The sequence below is a fragment of the Aptenodytes forsteri genome, unplaced genomic scaffold (genome assembly GCF_000699145.1).
Source record: "Aptenodytes forsteri isolate BGI_AS27 unplaced genomic scaffold, ASM69914v1 Scaffold164, whole genome shotgun sequence".
In the NCBI taxonomy this organism is placed as follows: domain Eukaryota; kingdom Metazoa; phylum Chordata; class Aves; order Sphenisciformes; family Spheniscidae; genus Aptenodytes; species Aptenodytes forsteri.
Genome location: NW_008795527.1, coordinates 555534 through 570615, shown reverse-complemented (window position 1 = coordinate 570615; position 15082 = coordinate 555534). Strand labels below are relative to the sequence as shown.

General features: G+C 35.2%; 1 protein-coding gene across 4 annotated transcripts in view; it reads left to right on the top strand.

Moving 5' to 3' along the window:
* Positions 1–15082, top strand: part of TAX1BP1 (Tax1 binding protein 1) — a 69878-nt gene that overhangs the window by 24248 nt on the left and 30548 nt on the right. For all 4 annotated transcript variants that reach the window (XM_009282018.1, XM_009282015.1, XM_009282017.1 and 1 more), the window contains exons 4-7: positions 619–806; positions 2476–2634; positions 13693–13841; positions 13980–14070. In XM_009282018.1, the coding sequence (XP_009280293.1) occupies positions 619–806; positions 2476–2634; positions 13693–13841; positions 13980–14070 (587 nt within the window). The remainder of the gene's footprint in view (positions 1–618; positions 807–2475; positions 2635–13692; positions 13842–13979; positions 14071–15082) is intronic.

The window sequence follows — 15082 nt, the reverse complement described above, 5'->3', positions numbered from 1 at the left end:
ATCCACCCCCCCCCCCCCCCCCCCCCCCGGCCGCAGCTTGTTAACGTTGTGTCATCCATTCAGAGCATTCCCATGCTTTGGCATTTAAAAATAGCAAAACTAAATTGTGGTTACTCCACAAAAAACATGCAAAAAATTGAACCTGGTAAAGTTGCAGATGTCTTGTCATTGCATGTTATTCTTTGTCTGTTGTCTTTGGTTGTATAGGTATTCCAAGGTGAAAAAATTGCTTACTCTTTGTTCTGTGATTGTACAACAGTTACATAATAATGTGGTCCTGATCCAGCTTCAGGGCATCTTATTGCTAATAATTCTATCTGTTTCATAAATATATAAACAGCAGTTATTACCTAATGTATGTAAGGTGATGTGTACATACAGCACCTATTACCTGACACTGTTCTGGTGTTTGCCTTAAAAGCTAGGAGAAATTGTTGGGGGATGGAAGTTACTAAATAGGATGACTTTTCCTTTCTGCTGTTTTGATGATTTGTCTGTGCCTTGCTGAGGTAATGAGCATGAAATTCGTAAATCAAACGTGATCTTATAATCTATTTCCAGATGGAGAAATATATGTTTGTGTAGAATGTTTTTTCAAATATGAATGTATTTTGATAGGATATTATCTACCAAATGATGATGGAGAATTTTACCAGTTCTGTTACGTGACTTATAAAGGAGAAATCCGTGGAGCAAGCACACCTTTCCAGTTTCGTACCTCTTCTCCTGTTGAAGAATTGCTCACTATGGAAGATGAAGGAAACTCTGATATGTTAGTGGTGACCACAAAAGCTGGACTTCTTGAGGTTTGATTCAACGATTCTTAAAATGTTATCATCTTATTTATTTTTCTATACGTACATATATACATACACTTGCAGGATATAGTACTGAAGAACAAACCAGGAGGAAAAAAACTACATATATAGGTGTAATGTATATATTTCTGGCTTGTTCTCCAGTATTTGATTGGAGTTCAGAACATTTGCAGGTTAAATGAGTAAAGATTTTAAACTGGCTAGAGGTATGGTATAGCACTAAGCATAGACTGGGAAACCATAAGAGAGTAGATAGTTGCCCGTCTCTCACATCTGTACTCTCCAACTAACTGGAGGGGGGAAGATACCCTTTGTGTGAAATGGTGCTCGTTGTAAGGAAAAAAATTAACGAACCAGTATATGTTTATTTGTGCACAAGTGAAGAGTCCTGGAAACTAAACTGAATAATTGCAGGTGCCTGAGTATGTTAGCATAGCTTGTTTTATTTAAAGCGGTGTTCTGTGCGTCATGTTCTTTGCTAGATGGATGTGGTTAGAGTTGTATGCTTACATCCAGAGTCAAGATGTTTCCATTTGCTTGTTGATATTTTGTAGGCTGAAAACTACTTAAAAAAAAAGAACACCACCCCCCCACCCCCCAAAAAAACCCCAAACCCACACCCAAACCAAAACCAAACCAACTTGATTGTATGAGTTGCTTATTGGAAAATTGCTCAGTACAGTTTCCCTACCTTGCCATCAGATGTTTTATCCTTTTGTCAGTTGCGTCTAGGCAGATACATAAACGTATTCAATTTACAGTTTTCAAAATTCAGGGATAAATACATAATACAGAGATACATCTAGGATATTTTTGCCTTTCAGATATGTACTCATAGTACTAAAATTAAAGCAAAATATTTTTTTCAAACCTTTCTGATTATCTTGGTTCATAGAATGGTTTGGGTTGGAAGGGACCTTTAAAGGTCATCTAGTCCAAGCCCCCTGCAATGAGGAGAGAAATCTTCAACTAGATCAGGTTGCTCAAAGACCTGTCCAACATGACCTTGAATGTTTTAGAGATGGAGCATCTCCAACCTTTCTGGGCAACCTATTCCAGTGTTTCACCGCCCTCATCTTAAAAAAATTTCTTCCTTTTATATCTAGTCTGAATCTACCCTCTTTTAGTTTAAAACCATTACCCCTTGTCGTATTGCTACAGGCCCTACAAAAAAGTCTGTCCCCATCTTTCTTATAAGCCCCTTTTAAGTATTGAAAAGCTGCAATTCCTGTGCCAGTCCTTACTTTTGGCTATGTGCGTGTTCATTTTTTTTGGTGAAATTCCTCAAACATTGCTTTAGAGTGTGTGTGTGTCTCTATGCTCAGCAGCCATTTTTTCACCAAGCTGTCATCATCATCATTAGCTCCTCTATAGTTGCTGTCACTTGGAAGCAGTAAAGGCACTTCACTTAAGGAGGTAAAACTTGAGTTTAAATCAAGACACTGCAAAGTGTGCTGTCTAATGGTAATGTAGTACTATTGAGTTAAAGCAATGAAACTTCAGGAATTTGGGAATAAGGGGAAAACTGTAAAATAACCTAGCCAGAGAACACACATTTTGTGCTTCTGCTCAAACACCGGAGTAATTTGTTATCCACTTGCTTGATAGGAATGAAGGGGAGAAAAATTACTAAAAAAGAATGTTTTTGTTTTTACAGTTTAAAATTGAAAAAATAATAAAAGAAAAAGAAGAGCTATTAAAGGTAACTTCTGTTCTGGAAAAGGAAACAGCACAACTCAGAGATCAAGTTGAAAGACTGGAAAAAGAACTTAACCACGAAAAGCAGAGATGTGACCAACTGCAAACAGAGCAAAAGGTTAGTTGTTTAACTGATTGAAGCTGACTCATAATGTCTGTAATCCTCCTTTTTCAAGAACCAGTTAAACTGGGTGAAAATCAGCTATCAAAACCCCTCAGCAGTTAGATAGACATTTACACTGGAATAGGTCAGTTGCGATTAACCTTCTGCCACTATTCCTTTTATGTCGTAAAATGGTTAAAATATTTAAGGCTTTTGGTACCAGGCTTGGTAAGATAATCGATGACAACTGTTACCAGATGTTTGACATTTAAGTGTGGAATTCATAGTGGAAAGTAGTTGATAGTTTAAAGTTTGCTTACATTAACTTAAAATGGAGGAAGGCTTTTCAAAAAACTCCCATTAAGGAATAACTACATACAACACAGGGTATTGAAAATGGTAAAAAAAATTTTGGCATTAAAAGCAAAGATCAAGACTTAACAGAGAATACTACTGCCAGGGCACACAAAGAGTGAAAAGTAACTAGTCGCTTTTCTAAAAGGCTTCACAAAGGTCTGAAGATTTCGAAAGGGAAAAGAAGCACAAACCTGAATTAATTTACGGTATTAATTGATAGTGAAAATATAAATCTAGCCTAAAAGAAAGCAAGCTTAATTTGGAATTCTACATATGGTAAGGAGGAAATCTAACATTACAAAATAGGTACAAAAAAGTTGGACCTAATCTATTTTTAAGCTGCTGCTTTTTAAAAAACAACTTTTAGGAGAAGATTAAAAACATGTGGGAGGGAGGTGGTGACATGGACAAATTTGAAGTAATGAAGCCTATATAATTTAGCTGTGGACAGCAGTTAATAGGCTATTTCTAAGTACTAGTATGTATATGTCAACAGTTCTGCATGATACACCTTTAATAGAAAGGAATTTGAGGGATTTTGAAACTGTTGAAACTTTGTAGTTTACTTTTGAACAGTCATAGTGAAATGGACTGGAATGTTGGGTAAGGAAAAAAGAAAGGATAAGATCTTGTTTAGAAAAAAAGTTTTTCCTATAAAAGAATGATTTTAATTTCAAGTACATGGGAGGACTAGTTTAAATGAATGAGATAAGAATTAAATACTTTTAAGTATACATTTCGTGGATTTGCAGAATCACAAACTTGGTAGATAAATCTGAATGAGGTACACAGATGTCTTTCATTGTCATTTGAGGTTCTCATTTAAAAAAAAAAAGTACGAAAGTAAATTGTCAGTTCTAATCCACGTTAGCTTTACAGTGCTGTTTTAGAACAATTTGTCAAATGGGATTTTGATGGCTGTCCAGCAAGGACACAGTTAGACTGCATAGGAACAAAAATGTCTTGATACTTTCTCACACTTTCCGGTGAATTTCTGTAATCAAAAATACTTTTGCCTCTAAGATGCCAGAACTTAGCAATTAGAATTTAATTTCAGGAATGTTTTGTTTTTTGGTTTGTTTCTGCCTTATTTTGTTGAAGTGGTGATGCAATGTGAAGAACTCACTTCTGTTTAGCTGAGCTAAATAGTAGATGTCCAATCTGAGGCTGATGCAACTCTTCACCTATCTAGAATACTATAGAAGTTTTCTAACTCATGCAATTATTTTTTGTCTCTGAAGTCTTTGACACTGTCTTATTTTACATCTTTTATGTTCTATTCTCTGTTTTTTCACTTGTTTAAAAGAAGAAAAAAATCTGCTGAGTTGAAACATCTTTCATTTGTTTATATCCATAAGCAGAATATAAATCCAGTGTTACTCCTGAAAATTAAACAGGCATCTACTAAATCAGGTGCAATAAGTTAACTTTTTCATCATTGGAAAGTTTAATAAACAATACTTTATATGTGGCTTTCTCTCTAAACTTTCTAATCTTAAAGATGACTTCCCTTCTTTCTCTCCTTGCCTCCCTACCCCAATACATGAAGTACAGCAGTGGTTCAAGGGATTATATGACTTATCTTTGCTGAGAACACTGTACAGTGCGTTAATGGATTGATATAAAGATTCCTGAGCAGCAGTTATGTAGCACTCAGTAGGATTATAGTACCTAGGTTTTTTTTCCTTGTGGTTTGTTAAAAAAACCCAAAACCCCACAAAACACTCCCCCACCCAAACAACCACCAAAACAAACCCTCCAAAACCACTCCCCTCTCAAAACCCCCAGCTGAGCTAGTCAGCTTCATGTAATGTGAATAATTGTTATTGGTGATAAACTTAAACAATGCATTAACTTGGCTGTTTTTATATAAGACTACACGGGATAACCTTGAAATGCTAAGTAGTCAAAATATATGCGAACTTTATGTAACAGCAGAATCTTCACCTGTGTTTAGTATGAGCTAGGTTGTTTTGGTTTGGCTTGTTGGCTTTTTTTGCCTTTAAGTTACAGAATGGTTGTTTTAACTAGGTAATTCTGTGGGTTTTTTATTTTCTTCTTTTATTTCTAGTGCTCTTTTGTCACAGGTGGATTTTTAGTTATGCTCTAAACTTTTGATACATAAAGAGATAAAAAGTGGAGTTGAATTTAAAACTTGTATTTTTTAAAATGTTAAGTAAAGGTTTAACTATTTGGAGTTCTATTAAAAAAATTCAATATACTTCAGAGCATTAAATTAATAAAATAGCCCATATAAGAAAATATAATTACTGTAAACACTACATATCATTACCTTTGAAGTTTAAGAGGAAGCTATAAGTGACAGAAATCTTTATTTCTGTTAAAAATAAAGCTAAGCTACATTTAACCCATGTATAATCTCTTAACAACATAATTTATTTTCCTTTTTGCAAGTACGTCCATCAAGAAGCGCACAGATAATATTTCAGCTTGTCCAAAGAGCCCTCTAAAAACCCACAATAGTACAAAGTACTGTATTTAAAAAGTGGCAATTGCATGAGCAAAGGAAGTGGATATGTCTGTACAGACACATGCATTTGATTCTAATTGAGTGCAGAGCTCCTAATGCTGCTAATATATTGGCAACTACTATTTGTTTATTACCATTTGTATTGTGATAAGGGGGCCTTGGAGTTATGAACCCCTTTATACAAAATATTTGTCAATCTGCCCCTTTTCTAAGAATCTTACTCAGTTTCTTTGGAGCAAATAATACGGGTATCTGATCTCGTGTCTCTGTCTTTTGATCAAATACCTTGTTAAGCTACCTTATATTTTTATAACTGAATTGAACAGAATGTGGATGGTGTGGTTAGGGGTCATAGTATGTAAGTTATCTTACTGTGGTACAGTGTAACAAATAGAAGGTAGATTAATGATGGAAAAGCTCTGCGTTCATAATATGAAAATGTTTTGTTAAGAGAACTATGTTTTAAAAATCCTCTTGTTTATTCGTATGCCTTTAGGCTACTTTCCTCTTTTTGGTATTGATTTTTATCAGTCCTTTGTTTTCACAAATAGCTCAGGAGTAGTTTGGATCATTGAGAAACGTCTGTAGAAACATTGATTTCTTAATATAGACAGGATAGTTGTTGACAGACGATGTCACGGCTATATCCCAATTAGTGTTTCCCCTCCCACTCTTGATCAATTGATCTCTTCCCCACCTAGTTATTCTCATAGAATTCTGGGCAGTGGAACTATTGTCTTCTCTGTCTGCTTTTTGCCAATTGGGATGCTTTGTAAGTGGTTCTTTAGAGGCTCTTTGGGGAAAATATTAGGAAGAAACAAGCTAGAAGTAGATCAATCTCTTAAGAACATAGCATACTAAACAATCTATTCAGGTGTAGTACAATCAGTGTTCCACAAGTTTGAATATTGGGCTCTATGCATGTTTTAAGTGGTGAAAAGATTCCCATTTCCTGAGTTTTTTTAAAAATGGGTGAGTTCCTGTGTTTGTAGCACTTCAGACTGTAATGGCCACAACAAACTACAGATTTTGGTTTGCTAACAGTGCCCTTACTGTTCAGGAGATACAGTTGTCTGTTGCCTTCTTACAAGATAGCCATCTCATTTCCTACCAAAGATAGGAGGAACAAATGCATTCAAGACATAAAGTGATAATGTGCTGTTAGAGTTGTTGAAATACAGCTTCTAATGCATGTTATGGCACTCGTAAGTCACTACTTGCCTGTAAAGGCTTCTATTTTTTTAGGTTTGGGTTTGTGGGTTTTTTTAGTGTTTTATTGCATTGGAGTATAAAAATCTGTATTTTTATTTGTATTCAACACATTAATGCTTCTGTAGACATCGTTTTCTCAGGTTGTCATTGCCACCATCACAGAAGAAGAATATTTGCAAGGCACACAACTCTGCGCCAGTCAGTGTTCGTGGTCAGAGGGAGCGTGCTCTCCAGCCCCACTGTTTTTAGCGCACACTTCATATGTTATGATTATTACCATTAAGTTGTGTTAATTAATCTGTCCTGCCAAAGCTTAAGATACTGTAGAACTTGGGACAAATTCAGTCTTTATTTCTTTTAGGTTGATCTTTTCCTCTTCTCTTCTCCAGTGGCTGCTTAATGCAGTATGTAGTTGGTCTGACAAGATCAGTTTAGGGAGGGGATAAGTGAATCTTTCCCATTCTCCCCTTTCTTCTCCTACCCCCCAGCATGTACACTCTTTTTATTCTTCTGAAAAGGGCTGTATTTTCAGTTACAGGAAAACATAGCATTCCTCTGCAGAATTTTTCATGCCAGTTGAACCATTCTCCCGCCGCTGCCGCCCCCCCCCGCCCAAATGACATTAAATTAACTCCTATAGAGTGTGAAGGTTTAACTTAATCTGCTACTACTCTGTGTGGGAATTCGGACTAAATACGAAATTACTGGAAATGTTTCAGAAATGTCACATCTTTTTCTTACAACCTTCTGTTAGTGTTTCAGAGTTAATTTGTTTTTACTAGGATGATGTTCTCTGATAGCATACTTTTATTTAGAATCATGCTGTATATACAGTTTGCAAGTCTACTAATATAACAATGTTAAAATAATGATGTAATTACTCACTATGATTATTTTACTTAAGATGATGACACATGATACATGGTCACCAGAACTGTTTCAGGTTGCTTTCAACGTTTCAACTTTTCCCTTGGTTTCCTACTGAGATAACTTGTTCACTGGTACATACTCAAGTATGTTGAGTCACATTAGTAAGCTGCTTTTATCTGAATATATTTTACTTTTGGAAAAATTGAAGAACATTGAATCAAAAACTTATGTTTTTTATCTCAAACAGTAATACAAATGTTTCTGATCTGTATCTTACACATTATGAATATAAAAATATACACCTGTGTAAATAAAAAGAACTTACGCTTTTTGGTCTCTGTGTTCCCAGTTTTGTGTGTACTTAAACTGTGTGTAAGCTCTCTGGCAGCAGTGCACTCGCCTACTGTTTTAAGATTTAATATTTCTGTGCTGAACAAGAGAAACATGCAGTAGTCATTGTGTCAGTCTTTCATCGGTCGCTCTTTGACACTCTGCAACCGTTCAATTTTGTGAACACAGGTTTTGTATGCTTCTGTAGAGAGCAGCTTGCAAATGATGCTTTTGCAATCATTTGTCTCCCTCTAGTGGGAAGAGAGTACTTCTGAACTGATTTCTTTAATGTTGCAGTGGTGACAAGTCTTACTCCTGTGGCAGTGGTTTCCGTAACTGTTCAACTTGAGTCAGAAGCAACAGATTTGCAGATTACCTGCTCATTCTTTGACGCTGTAAACATTAGAATAGTGTTTCTGTTATGACACTGGCATACGTTGAGGCAGAAGTGAATTTACTGACTTGATAAACTTGTTCTTTCATGCTTTTTTGAGAGTTTAGTTTGCCATTTAACTTTTAAAAAGTGGGCTAATTAATCTATCTGATGGGGAGTTTTAATAGGACATCCATATATATCCACATTCTACTGACAGATTCTACCTTCACAGTAGCTTTATTCATTGGAGAGTTTTATTCAAATATCAGGGATTCATTTAAATTGGCTTTTGATGCCATTTTATAAGGAGAGTTCCTCTGATTAGATACTGACAAAATGCTGTTGTACAGTGTGATATGTCAGCAGTACAAGTGCCCAGTTCAGACTGCATGCATAAAAGTAAGTGAATCAAGTGTTTTTTTTCAGTGCCTCTTTAAATCAAGCTATGTTGGTAATTGTTTATGCATGTGCGAAAATCTGATGGTCAGGGAGATGCATTGTTTAAAACAAACAAATCCCCCAAAACAACCACCCAAAAAGCAAAACCCAAACAACAACCAAAAAACCACCCCCCAACCCAGAAAGCAAACCCACAAAAACCCCATACAACCCCCCCCAAACTCCATGTAAATAATGTTTTAAAGATACGAATTAAACACTCAGAATTGCTCAGGTTGGCACCAGCAGTTATAGCACCCAAGGGTGCTATAAACATCCTGTGAAGGGAAAATGCTGTTTTATTGTTTTAGTGACTATTCAGTGTATTCTTAAACTGATTAATTGAAAATTATTTTAGTGGATGATTGAACAGATTCATTTGAGAGATTCTTAAATGTTTTAGATAGATATCCTGCCTGCACTTCAATTCAAATTACGTATTCATGAGAATGACACTTTGCAAAAGCGATAGGTTATAGTGAAATTATAAGATGTTTTAAGAAACGTAACATTCTGAAATGTAAATGCATGCTCCAAAATCAGTGTGTTTAAATACTTCCGTTGCCTCCTGCAAAAACTTGCGTGTCTGTAGTCTTCATGACAGTAATTGGGTGACTGATGTTACTTAGATGAACTTTTACAGTGTTACGCCTTAGTTTTGTAGAGTTTTGATCTGTTTAACAGTTTTAGTTGAAGAGATTAACACAATTAAATTACTGCCACTGTGATCTCTTAGGTTTTTGGAATAGCGAGACTTCAGTGTTTTTAGAGCAGTATTTCTTTTGCCAATCATACTCACAAAGACAAAAGCTTAATATCATTGAGTTTATTTGGAATTGGTTTACTGTTTTACTTTACTGAATGCTTAAATTTTATTTTAGAAAGAAAAATTACAACTTGAGGTTTCTTTTCAGAACATAACAGGCCTTGTGTTACGAGCAAACTCAGATTTTGCAGTGGCTGCAATGGTACTATGTTGTGTTTATCATTTGTCCTCAGAGGTCCTTTAAACAGAGTGTGATGTCAGCCAAGTGTTTAACACAATTCTGTTGGAGCTGCTATGATGTCAATGGGATAAACAAAAGGCTCCTGCAGATAATTCATCTAGATCCCCTAAATTCTCTGTAGGGTATGAAGCATAATGGTTCCCCTGACATTAAATCCTTGTATTTGGTGAAATTAATTTCTTTAGCTTATTTTTAACCTTTCATTCTTCTTCATTACAATGTATGCATCCTGTAAAAAGTAAAATAAAGATGGCAGATATTAGCCATTAATCAAAGGTGAATGCTTTAGGTGTGGAATGGCTTTTAAAAAGTGGATAGGGAGTTTTACATGCAATGAAAAGGGAAGATGAAGCATAAAAAAACCATGCTGCCCATTGCCATACCACAAGATGTCACAGCTGGAAATAGTCTTGGGTTGTGTTTTTCAAGTATTTTGTTCTGTCTGTTGGATTTCGCTCTGCCTTAAGTATGTTTGAAAAATGCATTGTGTATGTTGATTCACAGGAAGGGATGTCTGTACCGCTTTGCTTCCATTAGCCAGACTGTACTGGTTAATGTTTTACTGGTGTTGCAAAAATCCATTAGAAGTAAGAAATAAGTAGGGAAAGCGTGGTGTTCTTGATTGTTGAACATGCAGATTTTTGCCATAGTTTTCTGTTGTAAAAATGAGAATCTAGAAACTTTATGGCTATTCCATTCTCAACTGAAAGATTATTAGTCCTTTTGTAGCAGAAGTTTAATAAATAGTTTTTAAACATATTTCAAGGAGGAGCACAGGCATGATCTTTGCATATCCTTTAGATAGAGCTTATAATAGCTTTATGAGGTTTCAATCAGTGTATTTATGATTAGGTTACACAAACCTAAAGCAACTGATCTGTAATTTAGAACTTTTTGATGTAAAAACTCTGTTCTTTCAGCAGCTGTTTGTAATGCACTCAACAAATCACATTATGTGTAATGGCAGTTCTTTGCAGGGGAGAACAGTGTTTCAGGTTATTACTATAAAATTATTTTTAAAATAATCAGTCTTAAATCTTTCGCTATTTTAGAATAGCAGTAAAGATTTTGGTGCCCCCATCTTTCTTCTCGTTCCCTATCTGAAGGTACATCAAAATTTTCAAAGTGGAATTTTGATTCCGGGGAAGATAGATTCACTTGACAACTACATTAAATTTTCTTTGTTTCATTTCACTAGTAAGACTCCTGGCAGTTATAGGAACTTTTATTTTGGTAGCTTTTTGTTTTGCAGCAGCAGCGAAGCTGACTTAAGTAATTTCTGGCTGCTTATTCAGACCCTTGTGGTGCAGTTTGCTTCCCCCCTCCACCCATAAGGCTGTTGCAACTCTAGGGAGGGGGGACGGGGGGAGCTGCATTTATAACTGGATTAAAAATACAATCCAGAGTAAAAAAAAAAAAAACAAACCCGTAAAATTATTGGGTGTTTTTTAAACCAGTTCATTAAAATGATTCGTGCTCTTGCCTGGGCTTTTCTTTCTGTTAAGAAAGTGGAAGAAAAGGTATTATATTTGTAGATGTACCAGATAATTTCTGTACTTATTGTTTACTTAATTTCTCTTTATCTTTTTTCTAATAGAGGTTGTACATGTAGTCAATGTGTTTATTAATTCTTCTCCTTTAGACTCCTCCTAAAACAGTCGACTCTTACCTGTAAAAATAGTCTAAGAGCACTCATTTTAAATTTTACAGGCTCTGAAACTGCTGTAACCAGAGTGTATGGGACTAGGATTGCAGCATCTAAATTGAATTGCTAAGAATTCTGTAAAATAACAAGTCGTCTCTAAAAATTAATCCTTCTTTCTTTCAAAACTGTAGGCTTTAGTTGTATCTAAACAAGTTTATTAGGTGAGAATCTGTTAAGTATGGAACTTTTACATTTTAATACCATGTCCCTTTAGAATAACTAGCAAAGCAGCATCAATTGTAATGCTGTTTGTGGAGTGAAATTTTTTCACGCTATTAATTCCTTTTAATATATGTTACCTTTGGCAGCCTGTTTGAACTGTTTGTACAGTTTGTATATATAATGTATCAGATTAAATTCTTTTGAAGGCACTTGGGTTACAACAGTTACAGTTATACCAAAGTGGTGTTTAGAGAAAACACAGATATGTATTGAAGCAGACTTTTTACTATACTAGACTTTCAAAACAGGGGCAAGTAATTAGTCTCCACTGCACTAGGGAAGCACAAGCAGTTATAATGTGTGTTGTTGCTGCTGGTTATATAGCAAGTTTTACTCGGAATACTGACTTTAATTAAAATACCCTGCCTTCATTACACCAAGTACATATATTTTTGGTTGCAGGAAACTGATAGCTCTTCAAAACGAAAGACCTTATGAAAATTGTGGGTCATCTTATCCAATGCTGTTTCCAAAAAAGATGATACATTCATGATCCCTTGAGATTCTTTGTTATATTAAGACATATAATAAAGCCATTTAGAGTTTAAAAAGTTGTAATGTATTAATCCTTTTCTTTTTTGTAGCACATGTAACAAAAATCTACTTTATGTGCTGGTACAGTGTTTAGGAAGTGATTGAGTCATCAGTTACATTTGCCACCCCTCACAATTCAACAGTCGTGTGTCCCCCCGCCCCCCACCCCCCCAAATCATAATGCCCAAACTTCTGTTTAGTTGCTTGTAAAAGCAGGGCTTAATTACACTTGCGTGCAGTGTATTTTGACAATTAATGAGTAAAAACAGTCCTCATTATATTTTATTGTACTTAAAACATTGTTAGTTAGGTTGGAATCTGGCCAGTAGGGGTTCTCCGTAAACTCTGGCTGATGTGTTTCTCTTGATGTAACAGTACAGTCTTGTTGTTTCAGGGCATTAAGCTTTGTTTAAAAATGAATAAATGAACTAGTGCTTTAATCTTCCAAATGTAGAGCAGAAAGACAACTTGTACCCTCGTATCTGCACAAACACTAAGTCATGCTGTAGTCAGGCATGTTGGTCAGTCTGTCTTGACCTTGTTTACACTTTGATTCATACCACTGTCATGGTTGATACTAAGCTGAGCTTTATTGAATTTTGATATCAGAAATAGTAGCATATTATCTTGGTATCTGTGTTCTACTTTAGTGTTATTAATTTATTTCCTCAAGAAAATAGTATTATATTGAAAATAACGTTTTTTCTGGGTTATTTAACATGACCTGACTTTGAAGACTTTAAATGGCCATCTTGCTGCAGTGGAGATGATGTTTAGCTGTCCACTGCCTTAGAATGGTATGGACATTGCTGTAATTAGATAATTAATGTGGTACTTAAAAAGTGGCTTCCCATCTTGCATCTGTCAGTTTTCTGACAAAGGAATCTGTTTTGGGTGTTGTCATCATCCTCTGTCTCAGCTTTCAATATCCAAGACACAAATCCCACAATTGTTTCATGAGCTTCCACGAGCTTTGTGTGAGACCTTCCACACATTCTAGCTAGGAGAATGTAGTGTACTAACTAGCTCTTCATCAGGAGTTCTTCCATTTTTTTTTCTCCTTTTGTCTGCAGTTGTCTTTAACGTTGCTTGCTTAAGTGCTGTAGCTATCTGGTCAAATGCAAACTCTCCTTCTTTTCAAGTAACAGTACAAATTAAAATAGAAGTTCTTTATGTTTTCTAAGCTAGGCAGTCAATGGTTAGTTTGCAGAAAGGAGATTGGCAAAAGATAGGAAATATAGCTTTGTTTGTCCTATACTCTGAAGTCTTTGGTAGTCCCTGTGTAACTGAATGCTTACGCCAAAACAAACTCCTTATTGACTCCTTTTTAATATATTAACTGCGCATAGCAAATTTAATATATTTTTATATATTCAACATATATATTTATATATCCTTGAAATGGGCTTGTCATACATTTTAAGGAAGAGAAGAAATCTAATTGACCGTATTTTAGCATTAATTCAAATAGCATGTTGTAGTTCTGAAGACATGCATTCTTAAATGACATCTGTTTACAATTTTTTTAAAGAACAATATTCAAGCATCGGAAGCTCTTAAAACTGAAATTGATGATTTGAAGAAGAAGCATGATGAGGCTGCTTCAAAAGTTCTCCAGCTTGAAGAAGATATCATGACTGTTACTCAAAAAGCCATTGCAAAAGAAACCGAGTTAGACAGGTATTTAGTGATTTTGTTCCTTACCTTCCTTATTTTACTGTTTCTTTCCAGTGGTGTTTTTTTAAACTAACAATTTTTAATGTATGCATCGATCTTCTGTATTAATAGTTCTGTACTATTAATTTGTCAATGTCTTAGTCTGAAGGACAAACTGAAGAAAGTGATGCTTGAGAAGGAGCAACTTGAATGTGTGTTAAAGACAGAAAAGGATGAAAAAGAACTTTATAAGGTAACTTTATTCCTTGTACCTGTATACACTGAAATGAAGTGGTTTGAAATAAAGGTAATAATGTTTTATGGACAATTCTGATAAACTGAATTTGCTAAGGAAAAAAGGAAATGGGTAATTTCTGTGAACAGATTTTTAAGACAGTTATAGGTGTTCTCATATAAAAATGAATGAGGAAAACAGCATCTGAATTCATCCCATGATATAAAAAGGTCTCTAAGAAGGAGAATGGATCACCAGTTTGTTAAAATGCAGACATTTTAACAAAAAATAGTAGATGCTAGTGAGGAAGTTCTTTAGTTATACAGTGCATCACCTAGTAACTGGTTTTCTTAACACACTTTTCCATAAGTAAATTGCTTCTTACTCTTCTAAGTTCTCTCTCTAGACTGTGTTTTCTAGATCCCTATTCTTGAGTCTTGTGCATAACTGAGAAGCTTTAGTAGGATCTATATTGCATTGATTTTTACTAGCATAGCTGATTTCTTTTGAGGGCAAAAAAAGTCTTACATGCTAAAATAATGAAATCCTTAGGTTGTATGAAAAAAACAAGTGTATTTTAAAGACGATTTCCGTTCATAGGACGTCGTCTTTGTGGCAGACAGTATTAGATATACACCAGAAGTCATAAAATCTCAAAACATCTTTCACAAGCATGGAATCCCTTTGTAAATAAGCAACACAAATCTTCCAGTCTTTGAGTGAACAACACTTGAGTGCAACAGTTATCCTTTATTAGGCATAATATGGTAGACTTGACGATAACTTAAAACCAGCTCTGGAGTTGTTAGTTTGCTGTCTTTGGAAATGTCCTGTTTGCTTAGATGATTGCAAGTAGATACTACTAGAAGTTTAATTTTTCTTTAGTTTTCTTCAAGTCACTTCTTTTTTGCTTGTCCTTAGTTGTCCAGCATTTGTGAAGAGAAGAGTGAATTCTGAATAGCTTAATTTGATGTGGACAGAAATCAGGGCCTTCTAGCTGTAGAGTGGAGCTGTTGTTAGATGAACAAGC